Raw genomic sequence first — 19,440 nt, 5'->3', positions numbered from 1 at the left:
TGTTGTTAATTTATTCCAACAATGTAACATGAAAAATTGTCGAATAAAATATTATCTTTTTGTTTTAAATATATTTGGGTTTGTATCTATAATTTAATTAAATGTTGTTAACTCAGACTATAACTATGTATATTAGATGTAGACGAAGGTATGTGGTCTATATAATATACATATTGCATAATATATTATAGAGTACACAGCAATGTTACATGCACAATTCAGTCGAATATCGTTAAACTGACAATCAACGATATACTGACCGTTTGTTCTTCCTGTGGCCGTAATCATATTATTTTTGACAATTACAGTACGAAAAAATAAATAAATAAAGCAAGACCTAATTTCTGCGCATTACATAAACAACGTATAGGTGTAAGAGTTGGGCCGTTTGGTAACAGCCGATATTAAATTATTATGAGTATACCGTAGAGCTTGTAACTCGTTTATTGTCTACCGGACCACGTAATAACAAAAGATCTATATGTACATAATATAGTAGAACATAATAATAATAATAATAACTGAAACGTTGGCTGGCCCGGAGTGGCCGAGTACACCTAACCTCATTTGATATGGTCGATATATTAATAATTAAATCTATATCAATCCGGGATGGCGTCCCGTTATTATTATTTGCGACAGAGACTATCTCTTTTTCTTTTTCTTTATTTTTCCATCCACAATGAAAACGACAGAAAATAAAATAATAAAAACCACGGTTGTACTTTCACTGGTGTGGCCAAATAATTGAATTTGTTTAATGACGGTTTAATATTACGCATCATCCGAATCGCGAATCCGTGAATGCTCGGTTGGATTTTAGAAATCGATCAAATATAACATGGGTACATCCACAGCCGCAATCGGAGCGGTCTACCCAAGTACTTGTGTACCTATGTCAAATTTAATTATTATTGTACGTTAAGTTGAGAAACCGTTTTGATTTCAAAATGCAACGCATGCAAAATCATTTAATACATATACTGCCATTACTAACGAACTGGTCTACTGAGAAATCAAATGGAAAAACTCTCTGAGCAATGAGCAACCTATATATTTATTGTAATGCTTCAGTGAACAAAGATAAAAAAATAACGAGAACAATTGAATATTTAAATTATATTAACACATATTTATACGCAGAGTTGTGAAAAATTCAATTAAGAAACGAATACAAAATAAAGCAAATCGAACAACGTATTAATTGAAATAACTAGACAATTAATTCAGTAATGTCTGATTTTGGTTATACTGTACAAGGTACAGGAATTACATATACAAAATGAACAAATTATTTCAAAGTCCTAAAGACCTAATAAAATATTTTATATTCTAGTCTCTGAGTTTTAAAGTTATAACATTAAGAATATAATATCTAAGAACACGTTTTAACTTGGCATACAGTATATTATTATTCATTAAATAAACTAATCACACTATGGTAATTAATCAAAATAATATGTTTACAAGACTACGAGAAAAAAATCTACACAACATAAAGTTAGCACCAAAGAATCGGATCGGCAAATGGAATGATTTTGGTCTGGTCTGCAGACTTATTAAAAAAAATATATAATAATGTTTTTTTATGTGCGCCTAATTTACTTATATCGAGCGTAATTATTAAATTATTATAATAATTATTTTAATATAACGTTTGATATGCGTGGTTTAAACCGACTTAACTTAAAATAATTTCATGTCCCCTATATTTTAACAAAGGAAATTTTTGTCAATATCGATAAAGTGAATTTAAACAATTAATAAAATTGAAGCTGTTTGAGATACCAACAAAAACCGACCACTCACGATGTATAAATTCTGTATGATTCCGAAATTTCAAAACTTTACTACTTTAAAAAAATAGGGTGATAAGAAATTACTAGTTTTACACCTAAATGAGAAACAAACGCCTAAGCATGACCGGCCTATTTGAAATCCCTATTCTATAGAACTATGTGCGTCGAAATATTCAAATCACATCAATTAAATAATGTACTATTTTAGTATGTGATATTTAAGTTTTCTATAAAATTAAACCATCATGTGCCAAAGCATTTGTTTCTGAATACTTCCTCATATTCCTAAAAAAAATTTTAACATTAGCCTATATTATTTTGTCAGAGTATAGAATACAATTATTTAATTTGTTTAGTTAGCTTATAAACAATCGTGTGTAAACAATCTTTGGGATTGCGCGATCGGCTAACTGTTGTACACTTTTGAAAGACGGTTTATCCGCTATCTGATACCGTGCATTGTTTTATGTTATGCAAAAACTCCCTAACATCAACTGTATGTTTTCAACGATAATTAAAAAGAAGGAAAATTAAATATTGGTCGTATTAGTATTAGGTATACAGGCAATTTCCTAGATATTTCTATCTACCCTATTCCCAGAGGAGAAATATCTGCGGAAAGCTCTTTATAGACTATGCTATATTTTCAGTCACTTGAAGTCATTTGATGTACACGTACACTGAACTGAATGTTGACCGTATGAATTGATAAACGTTTAACCGTTGGGATGAAAACGAGCGCGCTAACTGAGTAAATGTGATCTCTCGCCTCTCGGATGGGTGATCCAAGATGATGTAGAATGTAGATTATCGAGTCGATGGATCAATCAGTCTGTAGAAGAGTACTCAGATTACGACGGTACTCGTTAACGCGGTGGGGGTACGCGAATATAATAATACTAAAACATCATAACAATAAAATGAAACGGTATTGTCTGCATCGCGTGGAAAAAAGTTATGATAACGTCAAAACATTTCAGTTTTAAACGTGAAATAGAGGGGAACAGGAGAAACTGGCAGCATAGTCCTAACAGCACCCGCAACAGGAGACAATCCGTTCGCTGGACTCGTCGGAGCAAGTGATCTTGCTCAAATACATTAAAAATAATAATAATATTATTATTATAAATAACAGTTAATTAAATTTATTGTTGTTTTTAACTTTTTTTTTTAAACATATTTTTTATATCAACCTGCCATAATGAAATTCGTATGCTATTGTTTGGTGAGTACATTACACGTTATATTGTTTATATTGTTATTTAATTGGGTTTAATACTCTACAATTTACACCATGCCTTGTGTCTAAGAAGACATAATTTTCGATAGACTAACCACGTGCAATAAAAATTAAGGAAAAAGTATTATAAAAATCCTGTGAAAATGATTTCCTCACATTATAGTCGAACTCAAACCAGAGACCCTTTAAATGTCGGTCGAGTGGTTCTTAATTGATTTTTAACAACGACAGGTTAAAATCCAGGGCTTCGACCAAATTTGTTTTCTATCTAATTTCAACCCCTTATGACTTTTATAATGGGCATAGATATTGATTATACCTAAGTTATATTAGTTTAAGTATTTGAAACCGAACGTGGCTAATCTGGACATAATTATTATTTACTCATCGAAAAATAACAATATAATTTGAATAAACATTATTTATCAATCCTTAATAAAACCCTTTATTCATATAAAAAAATACTGTCCATACGATAAAAGAAATTATAACTTTGATAAAAAAATTTTAAATTGATAAACAAACGAATGCTTAATAAAAATTTCGTTTAGGGGCATATTTTACATAAAAACCCGGCTATACCCTTTCGCCCAAAATAGTCTGTTAACGAGCCGTTCAGAAGTTGCTTCTTTCGCCTCGTTTCAGTACTACTGCCCTCCCCAGAGCTCGGAAACCTCGGGGTCCCTAAGCCCGTAGCACAATGCGTTCCCTTGAAAGAAAAATAGTTTTAAGATTTAAAAATAGTTATAATATAGAATATAATATAAAACTCAATTAGGTACTAAAGTTACTTGTTTTAATAAACAAATTTAGACAAAGTTTTCTTTAGCTTCAATATGAAGCTAAGAAGGTATCTTCTATACTAAGAATTATTTGATTTAGAGAAAAAAAATGGGAAAATATTTTAAAATAGTAATTAAATCGAAAAATTGTCGAAACTCGCGTTGGTCGATCGCTATTTAAAGCGCGCCGGTTAGGCCAAAAATGCGAAATAATTAATTAAAGACTATACACTTCCATAGTTTGCCAAAGGGTCTGTGACCAAAAATGGGCGTAAAAGATTAGGTAATTATAGCTCTCTCTAAATTTTGTTTTAGTTTTTATCCATCCACAATATGTACACCTTTCAGTTCATCGTTTTAGTTAACATGGTACAGTATACACTGTGCATCGCTATTATTCGATTCTAGAGACTTTAGTCGCTGTTCATGGCAGATGAGTAGTCACTTGAGCACATATAAACCTTTTTTTATGGCATTTATTCGGGTATTAAGTATATCCATAGACACATTTTAAACTTATTGACAATAAAAGGTTAACACTATATACAATAAAATACTATTTTTTTTTTGCACTTTGAAAATTTAAATGGGCAACAATACGTTTCCTGTAACAATAACCGGAAAATACCATATGAAATCGTACCAACCATAATATTATTATAATTATTGTTATTGGGAATTTTGTCCCCATTATACGTCTTGAATCGTCAGTTACTCGCGATTTTTCTTTTTCTGTGTACATTCAACTAATAGATAAATATAATATATTATACGTATTAAAAAAAAACCATTTAATTCGCCAAAACTGACACTGCGAGCTGGACGTTTCGGGCGGCGGCGGGATGAGGGGAGAGGGATCAAAGATAAATAATATAGCATAAACTGTTCGAGGACGGTGACACAACCCGATTTCTGCGTGTATGTAGGTACGATTTTTACTTTTTCCACGCATAATATAACGCATAAATGTGCCATATACCTCGTTGATGGTCACTTTCCCTCATGTCAAAATCCCACGTGTACTGTATTAGTGACGGTTTCCAGCGGAGATGAAAAGAATACGAGCAGAAAAAAAAACAGTCAGCCAGCAATCTTCTAGCGGACAATAAATAGAAAATATATTTTCTTGGCCTCGTTATTGTTTTCGTTTCAAACATGTGCGCTTATCGCGTTGCACAACCATCACCAATACCACCAATGCCGCCGACCACCTGTGCAAATTTGTTTTTTAATTTAAAAAATCAGCACCGTTTATTACATTGTATTTGTTTTCGAATCATTCCAGTATATTTAAGGACTGAACGTCAGAGCGCTTATCATTGTACTGTATATAAAGAGCATTTGCAGCGGTTAAGCGGTAACTGATGTTATGAAGCGGTGTACCCTGCAATGGATCCGAGTAATTACCTCTTACTGCTGCTCAACTATACAATCTATTTAGTATTTATATGGTCATTCTAAAGTGTTGATATAGTTGTACCAGAGATTCGGTAATTGCATATGATATATTATAATTTGCTCAACGAATAGCTAGAAAATATTAGTATTACACCTAAAACAAGTTTTCTTCGCACGCCGTTCAAACTTATGGGACAGCTGACAAATATGTTGTCAGTTCACCCTTAGTCGTAATTTAAGTATAGAAAATTTGTCAAATATTTTATTAGCCTTAAAACCTTAAGTCGCACAAGTAACGGGCTCTGAATTAGTACATAAATTCTTAAAACAATGACACAATTGAAATTAGAGTAAGATACAAGACGAATGTCGACAACACCAACTTGATGTCTGATTTAAATGGGAAATAAAGAGATAGAAGATGGAGATGATTACATAATATTAGTTGAACATTATATCAACAAAATTCTTTTAGGGGACAATTATTTCCCTTCGGAGAAGACATAGACATAGTTATTACCGCATCTTTGCTGCGGCTACACAAACGTTAGAAAAAGTATAGTCGCAAGAGCCAAGTGTCAATAGTTCAGACCCGTTGCGTATAGTCCATCTTCAGAATAGACACAGTTACTCGTTAGCTGCTGCAACACAATTTAACAGAGAACTAAATATACAGTTGTAGCAGTTGAGTGGTAACTATAAGCTTCGAAGTAGAACTCTGAAATGAATCAAAAACGTCAGTACAATACTTAACACATGTAACAGTCTATAATTATAGGTAACAGTTAGTTAATTACTTTGCAGTACGCCTTTCGCTTGACGTTGACTCCTATGCAGTTTGCACACGAGCGACCGCACTTATCGCTTTATACTTAAATGTCTTATTTTGATTAATTGTAAGAGTAGTTTTATAAGTTATTATACTTGGAAAACCGTGTTCGCCAATATAAACAATAATCCAAGTCTTTCGTATTTTTTTCAGGTGTTCCTCTCGGCCGCCTCCGTTGCCGTATCCCTCGAAGTGAAAAAAGTGTACGTCATCGAACGCGACTATAAGACGGGTAAGTCCTACTAAAAAATCAAAAAAAATCTCGTATTATAATACAGATGAACATCTGTGATAAAAACCGTATTGTACACTGAATTCATTTGTGTACTTGTCGAGCGTTAAATGAGCATGACCGACTATCGTAAACACACAGAGACTGAAAATAATCGTGTCTAGCGCTCCGCCACGTATTACATAAGCCGCCGGAGAAATCCTTGACCGAATGGAAAATCTAATAAGAATCTTTTCATTAGAACCGACGCGACAGTCCTACGTGGCTCACAGCAAAGACTTAATACCGACAAATGGAAAACAACATTATGCGAATCGTATCGACACTAATCTTCTTATTCTTTTGCCAACAGTACGCCTACTTCTTATAACATTAACCGCATGTATTCCAACTGTTGTGGAACGAATATGGCCATCACAATATCGTTGTCGTTGTCAACAAATACCTCACACACGAATTTTTACGCCTATTGCTCATTAAAAAAGGCTTCTTTAATAGTTTTTAAATTCTTTATTTTAATCGCGATGTATGGATTTTCGATAATATAGATACTTCCTTTGGTAGACAAACACTTATCAATATTTCTTTTCATAGTTTACAAAACGTAATTTTTTTTGTAAAACAATTTTAAAAAAAAGTAATGATTTTTTATTTTAAATTGTTCTTTTGTAAATTTTCGAGACTATCATGTTATATAGACAAAACAAACTATTAAATATTTTTTTAAAAAATCTATCCGTTGAACGGTTTGAGATCTCAAAAGAACACAAATTACAAACATTGTAAAATCAATACCATCTCACCTACGCGTCGAAACTAAAATTGAAAAAAAATTTAAGTCACTTTTGATTGGTACTAAATGTAAAAAGAAATTGTCACAAAACTCGCAGGTTTTAAAGTCTAATGGCCATTTCACCCTCGTCGTCCACGTTTAGCCGAAGATTTTCCTAAAGAATGTCCACATTAACGTTTCCGTTATGTGTGCTATATTCTACGGCCAATGATAATATTATGATGGATTTGACGTCGAACAATCTAAGCGACAGAAAAACACAATACGCCAAACGTCAGAACAGTACATAATGGTCTAAAGATTAATGAGCGCATAATTTGATGATATAACAGTTGGACGTGAAAATTGTATTTTGGTAATTTAAGCTAAACGCAATTCGATTAAATCGCAGGATAGACAATTTAACGCACATTTAATTACACGGGTTATGTCGTGCGTAGGCGATTCGATACAACAACAATATAATATTAACGGTAAACACAAACAAAACACAGACAAGGTTGTTTTTCGCGGATGGTAACGGCGAGGCATTTAGATGATTTCGCCGAGCAGAAAAACTGATAACGAGGAAACAACAATTATAATTATTTTCTTAGAAAAAACGAGAAAGTAGATTTAATCTAATCAGTATTCGGAGCAAAAGTTTTTATTTCACTTTTAATGTTACTTTTGTGTTTATTTTCCACAGTAATAATCACTGCACTAAATACAATTTGGCCTTTTTTTTTGGATTAGCCATAGATTCTCTCTCAAACACATCTAGTTATTTTTTTAATTGCCTCCCAACTCCCAAGACGTACAACTATAATTTTCTAAATTTATTTTCAAATCGATTTTTTATTCTATTATCTTTGCAAAATTCAGAACCTATGTAGAATTTTTTTAAACAAAAAATAAAACAAGCTAATTAAGATCTTTGTTTTGTAATTAAAATTTGAATTTTTTTAAACTGAAAATTCTGATTTATTATGGGTTTTGTTCCAAATAAAAGGAGAACAAATTATTTGAATAAAATATTATTTTATTATTCGAATAATATTATCGGATTTTGTAAGTTTAATTTTTAAAAATATTTTTTTAATCGTTTTCAGGAGTGTTGAGAGCCAGACGCCAAAACGTGCCAACCGCGCACACCGTTGCCAGGATCGGTGGTCAGACGGATCAGTTTCACGGACCTTCTCTGCCGCTGGTAGCACAGCCGCATCCGTTGGATTTGGCGTCAACGGTAGATCTCACAGTGGACAGAACGCCAACGGACTACCTGACGCCGCCCAGCGTGGACTTCACATTCCAGAATTTCCAGTCGGACCCATTGAAAACGCAAGAGTCGCAGCATCAGAGCGTCGGCGGGCCGCATACACAGTTCGTGCAGGTCACTTCGCCGTTCACGCCTAACTCGGGACCGCCGCCGCAGCAGGTGTTCCAGGGCCCACCTCAACCGGTACTGCAGGGCCCGCCACAGCCGGTGTTACAGGGTCCACCGCACCTGTTGCAGACGTCGTCGCCTAGCAACCAGGTGCAAAGTTTGTCGTTCGCCAGTCAACCGATCGAGCAGTTCACCCCGTTCACGCCGACGTTGGTGCACGACCACCAGTCGCAACAACAACAACAACAACTGCAGCAGCAACAACAACAACCACAAAACGGCCGGTGGGATCTGGGTTTCGACGCCAACGAGATACTGACGCCACCGGCATCGGTCGGTACGGACCCGTTGGCCGTGCACAATAACAACGCGGTCAACCTGGGAGAGTTCCAACAGGAATCACACCAGCAGCAGCGCAACATCAAGGCGCCGTCATTCGGTGGTTTGTTCGCGTTCGACGGGCCATCCGCGCCGCCCAGCAGCAGCAACAACAATAAGTTCACGCCACAGGACGCTGTCGTCCGGCCGTCGTCGTCCAACATCAACAACAACAACAACAACAACGTGTTTTGGGGAACGCCGAAAACGGCTCAACAACAGCCTCTGAGGCCGCCGATCACGTTTTCCGAACCCAACGCTTACCGGTTTAACAACCATAACAACCATCAATTTGTCGACGGGTTCCAGGTGCCGTTTACCGGTCAGTTCGACGGCCCGTTGTCGCAGGGCACCGTGTCCGACCACGTGGTCCACACGTCGTTCAGGATAAAGAGACAACTGAACTTGGAAGATGACGAAATGGACAGCAATAAACAACAGGTTTCGACGGAAGACGTTAAAGATGAAAGGGAATACAAAGAAACAATGCCGGTTATTACTTTTGTAAAGACGGACAAACACGGTAACTTCAAATGGAGCGTTAGACAAGGTTATTAATGCAATAACGCAATGCCTACATCTAATTATACTACCTTATAGGCTGTTTTTGCTTTAATCGTTTTTGTAATAAGATTTGTAATAAAATATTTAAATTAACACAAATGTATACCTCAGTCTTCAGTACTTGAAGTAATATCCAGTAGCCAGTAAGTAGTAACCGTGTTACAGGCCAAGCGGATTTACGGGCAATGTAGGAGGTTTATCATTTCCACCATAATATAAATAAACAGTTTAATGCTACTTACTAGATTTTAACTTGACCGCAATACTACCGCATCTCTGGCGAATGTATTTCCCTTGTTTAAGGGTCAAATTAATCTTTAAAATTTCACAGAGCGCGACAGACCGACGTACTCAAAAATATTAACTGAAATGGGGTTTTCTATTTATAGAGCCAAAGAGCCTGAAATGTAGACCTTTAATAAAACTTACCAAAATAAAGTGTTTTTAAGTTAATAACTGATAAATCTTATTATTAAAACCATAAAAAAGCAACACAGTGGGGACTGAGGACCTAGAGCTCACATAAGTCTTATCGATAATTATTATAACCGAAAAGGATGATAAAATCACTTTCAAATAAACGCTCCGATGCGAAACTGTAAGTGGCCAAAACTAATATTTATAAACATAAATAATCGTATAGATAACACATGTGTTTATAATTTTTAGATTACCTAGATAAAAAAAATGCAACGGCGATTTTTTGGGGTGGAGGGGGGGTTTGCTGTATATGTAACGAATATCCCACGACCCACACATAAGTATTTGGAAATAATTCGACCAATATTGAAAATGTTAGAACATATTGTAATTTGAAGTTGACAATTCTTTTGGCGTTTTTTTCAATTTCAAATGAGAAGGGGGAACCTTTCAACTTTTGATATTTCGGGTACTACGATTTGACTGGCCTGGGTAAAATTTTATCGCGGATCCAGCCATGAAAACAGAAAAAAATAAAACCCTATCATTGTGAGACCAGCTCCGCATCGATTCTTAAAACCAAATGTATATAAGTACCTCAAGTATTTATATTAATATTTACTAACTGGTGTATTATGCGCACATTGAACCTTTGTCGCTTGTACGGGTACTTATTGTTCGCCAAAGTAGAACTATGGATTTCATTGTTGCGCCAACAACTTATTGAATTTCGAAAAATAAAAGCAAAAGAGTTAAGCACCGACTAGAACCATTTATCATAATGTTCTAATGGCTTGCCGTCGTCACTTATGGTACCCGTGTTGGCGGTAAGTGAATTATTGACTCTAATAATATACATATAATTATTTAGGTTTCGCGGGTCAACGGAGAAGCACAGCCCATGGAAAATGGCTCAAAGAAGAAATGTGCCCCCCCGCGAACATTTTAAATCTAATTGTAACAAAAAAAAAAACCCACCCGGTAATGGACATCTCGGTTAAACTACACATCGGTTATAATTTTTTGTTTTAAGGCAAGTCGGAAGACGATTTAATGCCGTTGGACCTTTCGTTAAAAACTTCTCTGGTGGCCACGTCGACCAAGTCAAAAAAACCGTTCAAGTTATTTTGTCAAGTCTGCGCCAAAGGTTTCGATCGGCCATCGCTGTTAAAGAGACATTTAAGAACTCATACAGGTATAATATTATTAGATATGTTACACGTTTCGTTTACGACGACAACCGATGTGATTTTTTAAAATTAATACAACGCGGATCTATTAAAAAGCCAGAAGATTTAGTTGGAGATCAAATTGGAATGTTACAGCCAACATGTTTCATTTGAGGTCAACCTGATCTGCTAATCGGTATTTGGCGAAATCGTTTTCACAAAAATATTTATGCTGTTTTTTGCTTACAACATTAGTGTCTAGTGACAAGTTTAATTGCTAGAGAATATCTGAAGGTAATATTTAGATTCAGCATTAAAACTCATATGCTATTTTAATTTTATCGTTTTTCTTTTAAAAGAAAAGAGTGAGTTATTGTTAATTCAAGACTGGGCAAAATTTTTTTTTTTTAATATTTATTTAAGTACCTACGTTTTTTTATTAAAAAGTAACTGTTAAGTTATTTGAAACAAGTTACCTAAAGTTAAGTTTACAGTTCAATTTTACTGCAGCATATCTTTTTAAAATATTAATACTGTTTTTCTTAAATATTTGAATAAAAAAATGATCTATAGCCAACTATGTATTCATTTCTAATAGATGAAAATATTATTCGGCATAAATAGACTTATTTCATTAAGAATAATAATTTTGTCATTAGTTGAACTTTCAAATAATTAGTTTTATTTATATTTAAAATTCTTAAAGCTAAACAACATAAAACTTAACCTAACCTATGCGGTTGGTCTCCAAACCAATCTACCGACTTATCAAAATCATTTAACAATATTGTTTATTTTAACTACGTAAATACTAGCAATTTAAATGATTTTATTAAAAAAATTTAGATTTATTAATATATTTTTAGGTGAACGTCCACACGCATGTCCGCATTGCAATAAAGCTTTTTCCACGTCCAGCGCTTTGAACACCCACAAACGTATACACAGTGGAGAAAGACCACATGCCTGTTCTTTTTGCGGCAAAACTTTCACGGCTAGTTCAAACTTGTATTACCACCGAATGACTCATTATAAGGTAGAAAGAAATATTTAGGATTATTTAATTTTTTAGTTGTTTCATTAATAAACACATAATGTTTATGCATTTTTTTTAATTATTACTGTAAAGGAAAAACCCCACAAATGCAACTTGTGCAATAAATCGTATCCAACGCCAGGGAATTTACGTAGCCATATGTCGTCACATTCAGGACAGTGGTCACATCGATGCGAGATATGTGGACGTGGCTTTAGCAAGAAGATCAACTTGGAGCGTCACATTAAATGTCATAAATAAATAAATAAGAAATTGTTTTGTTGAAAATACAAAAATATTTTAATTTACATTTTAAGACTCATCTAGTTTAACTTTTTTAATTATGTTTTCCTCGTCGACAATTTCTCGTTTATGCGACATCTTAGCTAACGATGCTTGTGAATGTGAAGACGTATCCTGTTTGGTTAATTCTCGGACAACCATTGTTGCGTAGTTTGATGGTTGTAGGGAAAATTCTACTAGTAATGATTTAAACGCACCATCTGACAAACATTTTTTTTAAATATTCATTTAATCTTTACCAATATTAAACTTAACAAATTTATTGCATATTTATGCAATAATTTATAACGGGGTTATTTTTACCTGGTACACTTTCGAAAGGTGTCCGACCTTCTAATTTTTCATAATCAGATAGTAGTAAATCATCGTTGATGTCGTTGTGATAGACAATAGACCAAGTGATGTCATTTGCTTTGGATACAAATTTTCTGTAAGTACCTCTTAGGGAAAATAGCCTATAAAACACAGATTAGTTAAATGTATTTTATTAAAATCATTTATATAAGCGCATACTTGTCTTTCTTCATTAGTTTTTCCGAAGTCAAATTATCTTCAGCCAAAATATCAGTAAACCATGTTCCAATCACATTATCAGGATAACGCACATCACACCCGGGCAAAGGGTATACTACATCGTAAATACCGTAGTTTGATAAGGTTTCTTCTGTAATTGTAATGACTTCGGGAAATTTGATATCGTCCAATACGGCAACATCTTCTTCAGTTTCGACATCTTCAATTGTTGGGTCAACAAATTCTTTATCATTAAGAACCAAGTCTCCTACAATTGGAGTCAAGCCATATTCTTTGATCCGTCGAGAGACAATTTTGTTCCACAGTAAACTTTGATACGAATGAAGGTACAACATAACTAAATTTCTAGGAATCTGCAGTAATTGGTAATAAGACATATTAAGTTATTTAATAATAATATAATAATAATTGTTGATCAACTATGTATATAATAATGATTGTACCACTTGGAAAGCGTTGACATAAGATCTAGGTCCATTAAAGGCTAATGATCTTAAGATTTTTGCTTCGATAGTGAAGTTCTTCTTGGATAATTGGAAAACTGCATTTTTAGGATCTCTCGTTTCCCACCATACTGCTCTGGCGCGATCTGTATCAGTTTCAAAAGCGCTCTCCATCGGTCTTGGCTTTAATATATGCTCAACAGCCTAAACACAAAGTTCAAACAATCCCGATTAATGACAATGCATTATGCTTCACATAATATTTAAGAAATACTTACTTGTTCAAAATTACCGCTGGCTAATGATTTACCAACAACGTAGGTAGGAGACACTATCGAACTGCCAAAGCGTTGTAGACCGTAATAATTAATGAAGCCGTTATTTTCGAGCATATAAATAGCTTTAGCTACTTCGTCGTTGTTAGCTTCGATATTCCTAAAATATTTTTAGGAACTATTCAAATAAAAATGTAATGAATAAACACGCCCGTCTCCAATGGAGGTACATTAAACAAATTTTAGGGTATTACCTCAAGACTATTTGAAAGCGATTTCCTTTGAGATCACCTAATTTCAGGGTAGCATCTTTGTACTCATAGTTACCAGTCCAAATGTTCCTGGCACACACTTTAGCTACTTTATTGGCATCTACTTTTCGTACGGACAATGTTTGAGTTGTATTACCGCGTTTGTCTTTAGTTCCAGCGTGTTTGATCATGTTAACTTTTACTCTGATATAATAAGAACAACAATGATAATATACATTTCACATGTACCATTTTCGTCATTATTATAAAAAGTATATTTGATCTTAAAGTGAAAAAAAAATATATATTACTTTAGTTGCTTAGAAAGAATGCTCACAACTTGCGTAGTATCCATATTGCATTTATGTAGAACAAAATGTAAGTATTCCGGTTGAGATTTAGGCCAAGTTTGTCTGTCTAAATGTACACAGTCATATTACATTAGTAATATAATTTAAATATTAGTAAGCATAATTGAGGTTAACATAATTCAATATACTAGTACCCTTCTTATAAAAACTAAACAATGTCCAATGTTAAACATTTTAATTATTCTGTGTGAAACTCCATTTTGTTAGTTTCTATTTATATAAAAGTTTAACCAAGTGTAAACTTCAAATTATAAGTTGTAACTTAATCAAAAATCTTTAACTTAACAAAGTTACTACTGATAACATTAAATATTAAAATATGTTCTAATCTAAACCACAAATAGTATACAACAATAATTATTTTTTTTAGTAAACCATACGAACCATTTTTTACGAGATGGGCTAATTTTATAATGATAGTTTGTTTGTTTTGTTGATCTTTATTAGTGCTAGTACTAATTTTTGTACCATACTTTGATGATAAAAACTTATGTATTGATGTACGGTCTTCTTTAGTTAAACCATCGACCTAAATTATACGTACATTAACATAAATTTACAAGACTTTAATAAATTCATAATAATTTACTACATACGCCTATTTCTACTTGTTTTACACTTTTTGAAGCTATCATTTCATCGATAGCTTCTACGTGTGGTTCACATAGACCGGTTTGATCGACATAGTCTAAATAAAAAATAATATTATTTTCAATATTCAAATAGTTTGTTGACTCATTTAGGGCCATACCTTGGGGTTCGAAAACTTCTTCTTCTTTTTCAGGGACGGTACGACTAGTTAGACGAACAACATCTCCGTTTAAATTGATTTCGTTTACTTGAAAATCCGATATCCTAATTGTAAAGTACAATTTTGTTTTAAATTATTATTCCAAATCAAAAAATGTGAACACACTATAATACAACTAACCTGTGTTTAAGAATGCCAGATATGCCAGGGACCGATGTCGAGTATTCCGTTATGCCTACGTCTTTTTCTCGAAGGCCCTCGTACAAGACTTTTTTCACAGGACCTGTATAAAAAAAAAAAAAATTTAACTGTTATAAATACATTTCCAAAGTGTAAGAAAATTAGAGTTGTACTAACGAAAATCATTTTGCACAGAATCTGATTTAGCACTCATTTTGGCAACAGTTAACAAATACTTCCAATAGGATAAAAGAATATAAAATACTAATATATGTTGTTAATCAATTAGGAGATCCCAAAAAAAAACAATTTACATTCATTAGTTTTATAGTACTTAGTTACTTTAATAAAAAAAAAACAATTTTAACGTAAATAATAAAAACACATTATTGTCGAAACTTAATAAGTTGTAATTTTTAAACAAGAGCCACGACAAATAGATACTGGTACGTCGGAAACTCGTGTTATCAATGTTCACAACATGGCCGCTTATGTTCTGTCGTAAGAAGTACAAGACTACAATCTTATGCCAGTGGCCATTTTGCGATCGCCACGAGTGCTGATGTACCTCATTTTTTTTTCATCAGTTTGTATTGCCGTCACGTGTTTCGACCGCGGTGTAAATATTATTATCACTAAATTATTTTGTTATCAACTTTGTTGCATTGTTTTTTTTTTATCAGTTGGAAAAACATTTCCGTACGAAATGATATATTGTGACGTCAGCTTTTAATCTATCTTCCAAAAACTCGACATTTTTACGTCATTAAAGACGAAATATTCATAAAATACAATTAGTTTTTCGTTTTTCGAGTTTTTCTATTATAAATAAATACATAAACCTGTAATTAGTAACGCTTATTAACCATTGATCGGTTTGCCATTTTACAATTTGTACAAAATAATTTATTCCGTATATAAAAACTAATAATATATGACTTTTAGTGGTAAGTTCAATAATGTAACATACACACGTATAAACGTAATAAATAGTACAGCATCCTGTTATCTAAGTTATAGCGTTATTCGCACTTTTCCACTTTTACCTAAGTATTCCTTGTGTGTGCACATGGTGTATCTCTAACTATTGGTTGACGGTGTAGTGTTTAGATAATAATATTTTTTAGATAATGTTTAAAATTATTATATATTTTATTATGTAATATCAAAATATGCATTTTATTATTATGAACAATTAATTGCTCATCTGAAACCATGAAAGATAAAAGCTTTATAAAAATAAAACTCGGGTTACAATAAACGTAACTATAGTAATAACAAAAAAATAGAAATGATCTACATACACTTATTATACTAACTAAATAAGACAAAATAAATAAAGAAAAAGGTCATACAATTTGTAACTGTAATAGTAGTTCGTTAAATAATACTATTCTAAAAAGATATCAAACACTAAATATTGGATTGGTCGAATGATTCTTCTATTTAAATCATATATATTTTGATTCTTCATGTACTTGTACTATTACTTATAAACTATGAACACCTGTTTTTTTCCAACCATTAGAAGTAGTATTTCAACTAAGCCAATATTGAATTCAATAATTATATCTTTATTTAATGAATGTTGTTAATAATGTTGCATTATTTACTATACTGTATTCTAAAGATTTTACTATTTTCTAGGAATTTATGGTGTATATGTTGTGTACACACGATGCCGTGGTGTGCAGTAGTAGGCTGTAGAAACAATTTAAAAGCTACAAAGCGTGCCGGTAGAAATGTATCGTACCATATTTTTCCAAAAAACCCGCAAAGGAGAAATGCGTGGGTACAAGTTATAAAGCGGCCGACTAAATTTAATGTGGATTCTTCTTATGTCTGTTCAGAACATTTTGTTCCCAATGATTTTGAGTGTAATAGTTTAAAAGAAGAATTGCTAAACATTAAAGTCAAAAGGCAACTTAAAAAAACTGGTAAATAATTTTTTTGTTTTTGCTATAATTTGAATTTTAGAATCAGTTGGTAGATAATACTCAGTAAATATTAAGTATATAATAAATTAAAAAAATTGTACTTTATCTGTTTATTCATTTTACAGTTTTTAGACTCTAAAAGAAGTGTAACTATGAGTCATTTTTTAAATTGTCAGTTTTTGCCAACTATTTTTGAAATATTTTTAAGTTGTTGAATTTGTGTTTTTACGATTAGAAGTAAATCAATATTTATTTATTATTTTAGCCGTTCCATCTGTTAATATGACTGCATCTATAGAAAGACTGCCGTCCAAGAGTCCAGATCACGAATTTCCTACAGAGATGGAAAACAAAACAATAAAAGTACCTAATATTTCTAAATAAATGTCAATTGATACAAATTGGAGGCATGATTGAAATATACAAGGTTATTGCACACGAATCCCTTCTTCATCAAATATTCGATGATAAAAACAAATATGTCAGCATAACGGGCAGTCAATCAAAATCAAGTATATAAGTACACGATAAAATATATAGTAATAGTAAAACTAATATCCCATTATGCTGCCATTTGATTTCTCAAGATAACAATTCGAGACAATGTGCAATAACCTGTATATTTCAACCATGCATTGGAGGGAGAAAATATGGGATTTGCAAAAAAAAAAAACTTGTAATTTAATTTTAACATCTCAGATTTGTGGGTTTTTTTTTGTTATCTTTATTTAGCTTCAATGACATATGTTTCTTTTTTATTTTATTTAGCCAGAGAATCTTGATGAAAGTGACATAAACAAAGATACCATAACTTTGATGATGAATGTAACAAAATCTGACGATGGCAAAAACGATGATGAAAAATCAAAAAGATTAGAACGTAAAAAAATTGTCGACAAACTATTAGCTGATTACGAAGAAGAACAAAAAAATGAAAGTCAATCAAAGTGTATGGTTTCTGGATACACGGGTACTTTCTCCTCAAATATCAACTCCAATGCTAAGCTTGGCGACAAATTAAAACTGTTGAAAGCAAAAGATTTGCTAGAAACGGCTTCCTCGCCCGTTAAAAAAAGAAAAATGTCTTCGCTATCCAAATCTCACTCGGAAACAATAGAATTATCTACTTCCAACACTGTTCAAAATCCAAAATCAATTAACGACCAAGTCATTCATGTGTCGGCTGTCAAAGGAGGCCTTATGTTACAAGCAATATCGCAACTAGAGCCTATTGTTAAGCAACCGAAACCTAACCTTAACCTATCCGCAGCTACTCATCATCAGATAGAAAAAATTCCATCCGAGTTGGAGGAGGAAATTATTATTGTGACCGAAGACGAAGCCAATAGAGTTGATTTATCGTTGTACACGCCACAGCAGAAAGATAATAGCGCTGAAGTCATTATAGTGACTGATTTAAAAGATAGCGACAGTACTAAGTGTATAGACATTTTACCTAAGCCTTTTGTTGTACCTAAAAATAATAGTTGTATTACGAATGGTCTACAGTTGAAATCTAAAACCGGCAAAGATTCTGTTAAGCTGTCAGCTCAGCAACAAACTCTTTTACATCAAGACAAAGAATGTCAAGTGTTGTTTCCTTGCACAGGCTGCGAGCACAGAAGTTTTAAAATCAACAAACTTTTAAGAGAGCGAACGAAATTGGTAAAAGATTTAAATGTGAGCGGTACATGGAAAGATCCAGACGAAATGGATAGCTTGAGAAAAATGAATGGCGTCCTATCCATTCTGTTAATGCAGTCTGTTAATGAAAAAAACAGTAGGAAGTCTTCAGCTATTAGAGTGGACTTAGTGCAAGACACAATCGAAAGAGTTGATCGCGGTTGGACCATGCAGGACACGTCAGAAGTATTAAGTCAAATTATGAGTGCAAATGCTTACGATGAATTTGCTAGAACATTTGAAATAGTTAATGAAATCTAAACACATATTTTTGTAACTTACTTTACAAAAAATATGTATTTGTAATTATTGTTTACATATTTTGTATTTAACGTATTATAACAAATTAATCTTTGAAACTTCTTAAAACTATAAATTAATACAGGGTTATAAACTTGTGAAGTTAATTGTATATATTTATTTTGTACATCTGTGTAGAGAGAAACATTATTTTTTATTGAAAAACTTTTTGTACTACCTAATTTTTTTTTAATTTGTTATACTAATGTAGACGTAACAGTTCATGAAATTAAAATGTTTTCTCTAATAGTTTTGAACTTGAATGTTATTTAGTGTTGTAAGTAAAGTAAATTGCTGTAAATATTCTCGTTTGATTAGAGACAGATAAGTTTTCAAAATAGAACTTGTTGAAGACGTGATTTCTTAAATAAAGATTTTTACAAAAAAAAAAACCCAAAACTACGCA

At 32.8% G+C, this 19,440-nt stretch overlaps 4 protein-coding genes across 5 annotated transcripts; 3 read left to right on the top strand and 1 right to left on the bottom strand.

The window, feature by feature from the left end:
• The first annotated feature begins 2,867 nt into the window (after positions 1-2,867).
• LOC126840883 (dual specificity protein kinase splA-like) lies at positions 2,868-9,868 on the top strand. Its single transcript, XM_050576872.1, has 3 exons — positions 2,868-3,024; positions 6,202-6,280; positions 8,165-9,868. Exons 1-3 carry the CDS (start codon positions 3,001-3,003, stop codon positions 9,373-9,375), a joined length of 1,314 nt encoding a protein of 437 aa, XP_050432829.1. The 5' UTR covers positions 2,868-3,000; the 3' UTR covers positions 9,376-9,868.
• On the top strand, positions 9,345-12,267 carry LOC126840884 (zinc finger protein 436-like). The gene is made up of 5 exons (XM_050576873.1): positions 9,345-9,367; positions 10,673-10,758; positions 10,835-10,996; positions 11,837-12,006; positions 12,100-12,267. The coding sequence occupies exons 2-5, from the start codon at positions 10,710-10,712 to the stop codon at positions 12,265-12,267; spliced, it is 549 nt and encodes a 182-aa protein (XP_050432830.1). The 5' UTR covers positions 9,345-9,367; positions 10,673-10,709.
• Positions 11,983-15,554, bottom strand: LOC126840882 (pseudouridylate synthase 7 homolog). The gene is made up of 12 exons (XM_050576871.1): positions 15,292-15,554; positions 15,115-15,217; positions 14,935-15,038; positions 14,780-14,871; positions 14,568-14,712; positions 14,124-14,229; positions 13,816-14,016; positions 13,565-13,721; positions 13,287-13,490; positions 12,823-13,196; positions 12,613-12,764; positions 11,983-12,509 (listed from the first exon to the last, which is right to left on the bottom strand). The coding sequence occupies exons 1-12, from the start codon at positions 15,326-15,328 to the stop codon at positions 12,319-12,321; spliced, it is 1,866 nt and encodes a 621-aa protein (XP_050432828.1). The 5' UTR covers positions 15,329-15,554; the 3' UTR covers positions 11,983-12,318.
• Positions 15,555-15,856: 302 nt separating this feature from the next.
• Positions 15,857-19,406, top strand: LOC126841160 (uncharacterized). Of its 2 annotated transcripts, none has more exons than XM_050577486.1 (4): positions 15,857-16,061; positions 16,762-17,051; positions 17,317-17,414; positions 17,820-19,406. In XM_050577486.1, exons 2-4 carry the CDS (start codon positions 16,793-16,795, stop codon positions 18,993-18,995), a joined length of 1,533 nt encoding a protein of 510 aa, XP_050433443.1. In that variant the 5' UTR covers positions 15,857-16,061; positions 16,762-16,792; the 3' UTR covers positions 18,996-19,406. The 2 variants fall into 2 exon arrangements, with proteins under 2 accessions (XP_050433443.1, XP_050433444.1); XM_050577487.1 differs by lacking the exon at positions 15,857-16,061 and adding an exon at positions 16,166-16,462.
• Positions 19,407-19,440: the final 34 nt, after the last annotated feature.

The sequence above is a fragment of the Adelges cooleyi genome, unplaced genomic scaffold (assembly GCF_023614345.1).
Source record: "Adelges cooleyi isolate 19-005CV unplaced genomic scaffold, UGA_ACOO_1.1 ACOO_flye_CR_arks_rails_tigmint_CR_PRNA_376, whole genome shotgun sequence".
In the NCBI taxonomy this organism is placed as follows: domain Eukaryota; kingdom Metazoa; phylum Arthropoda; class Insecta; order Hemiptera; family Adelgidae; genus Adelges; species Adelges cooleyi.
Note: the sequence above shows the minus strand (reverse complement) of the source record. Positions and strands in the feature narration are given on the sequence as shown.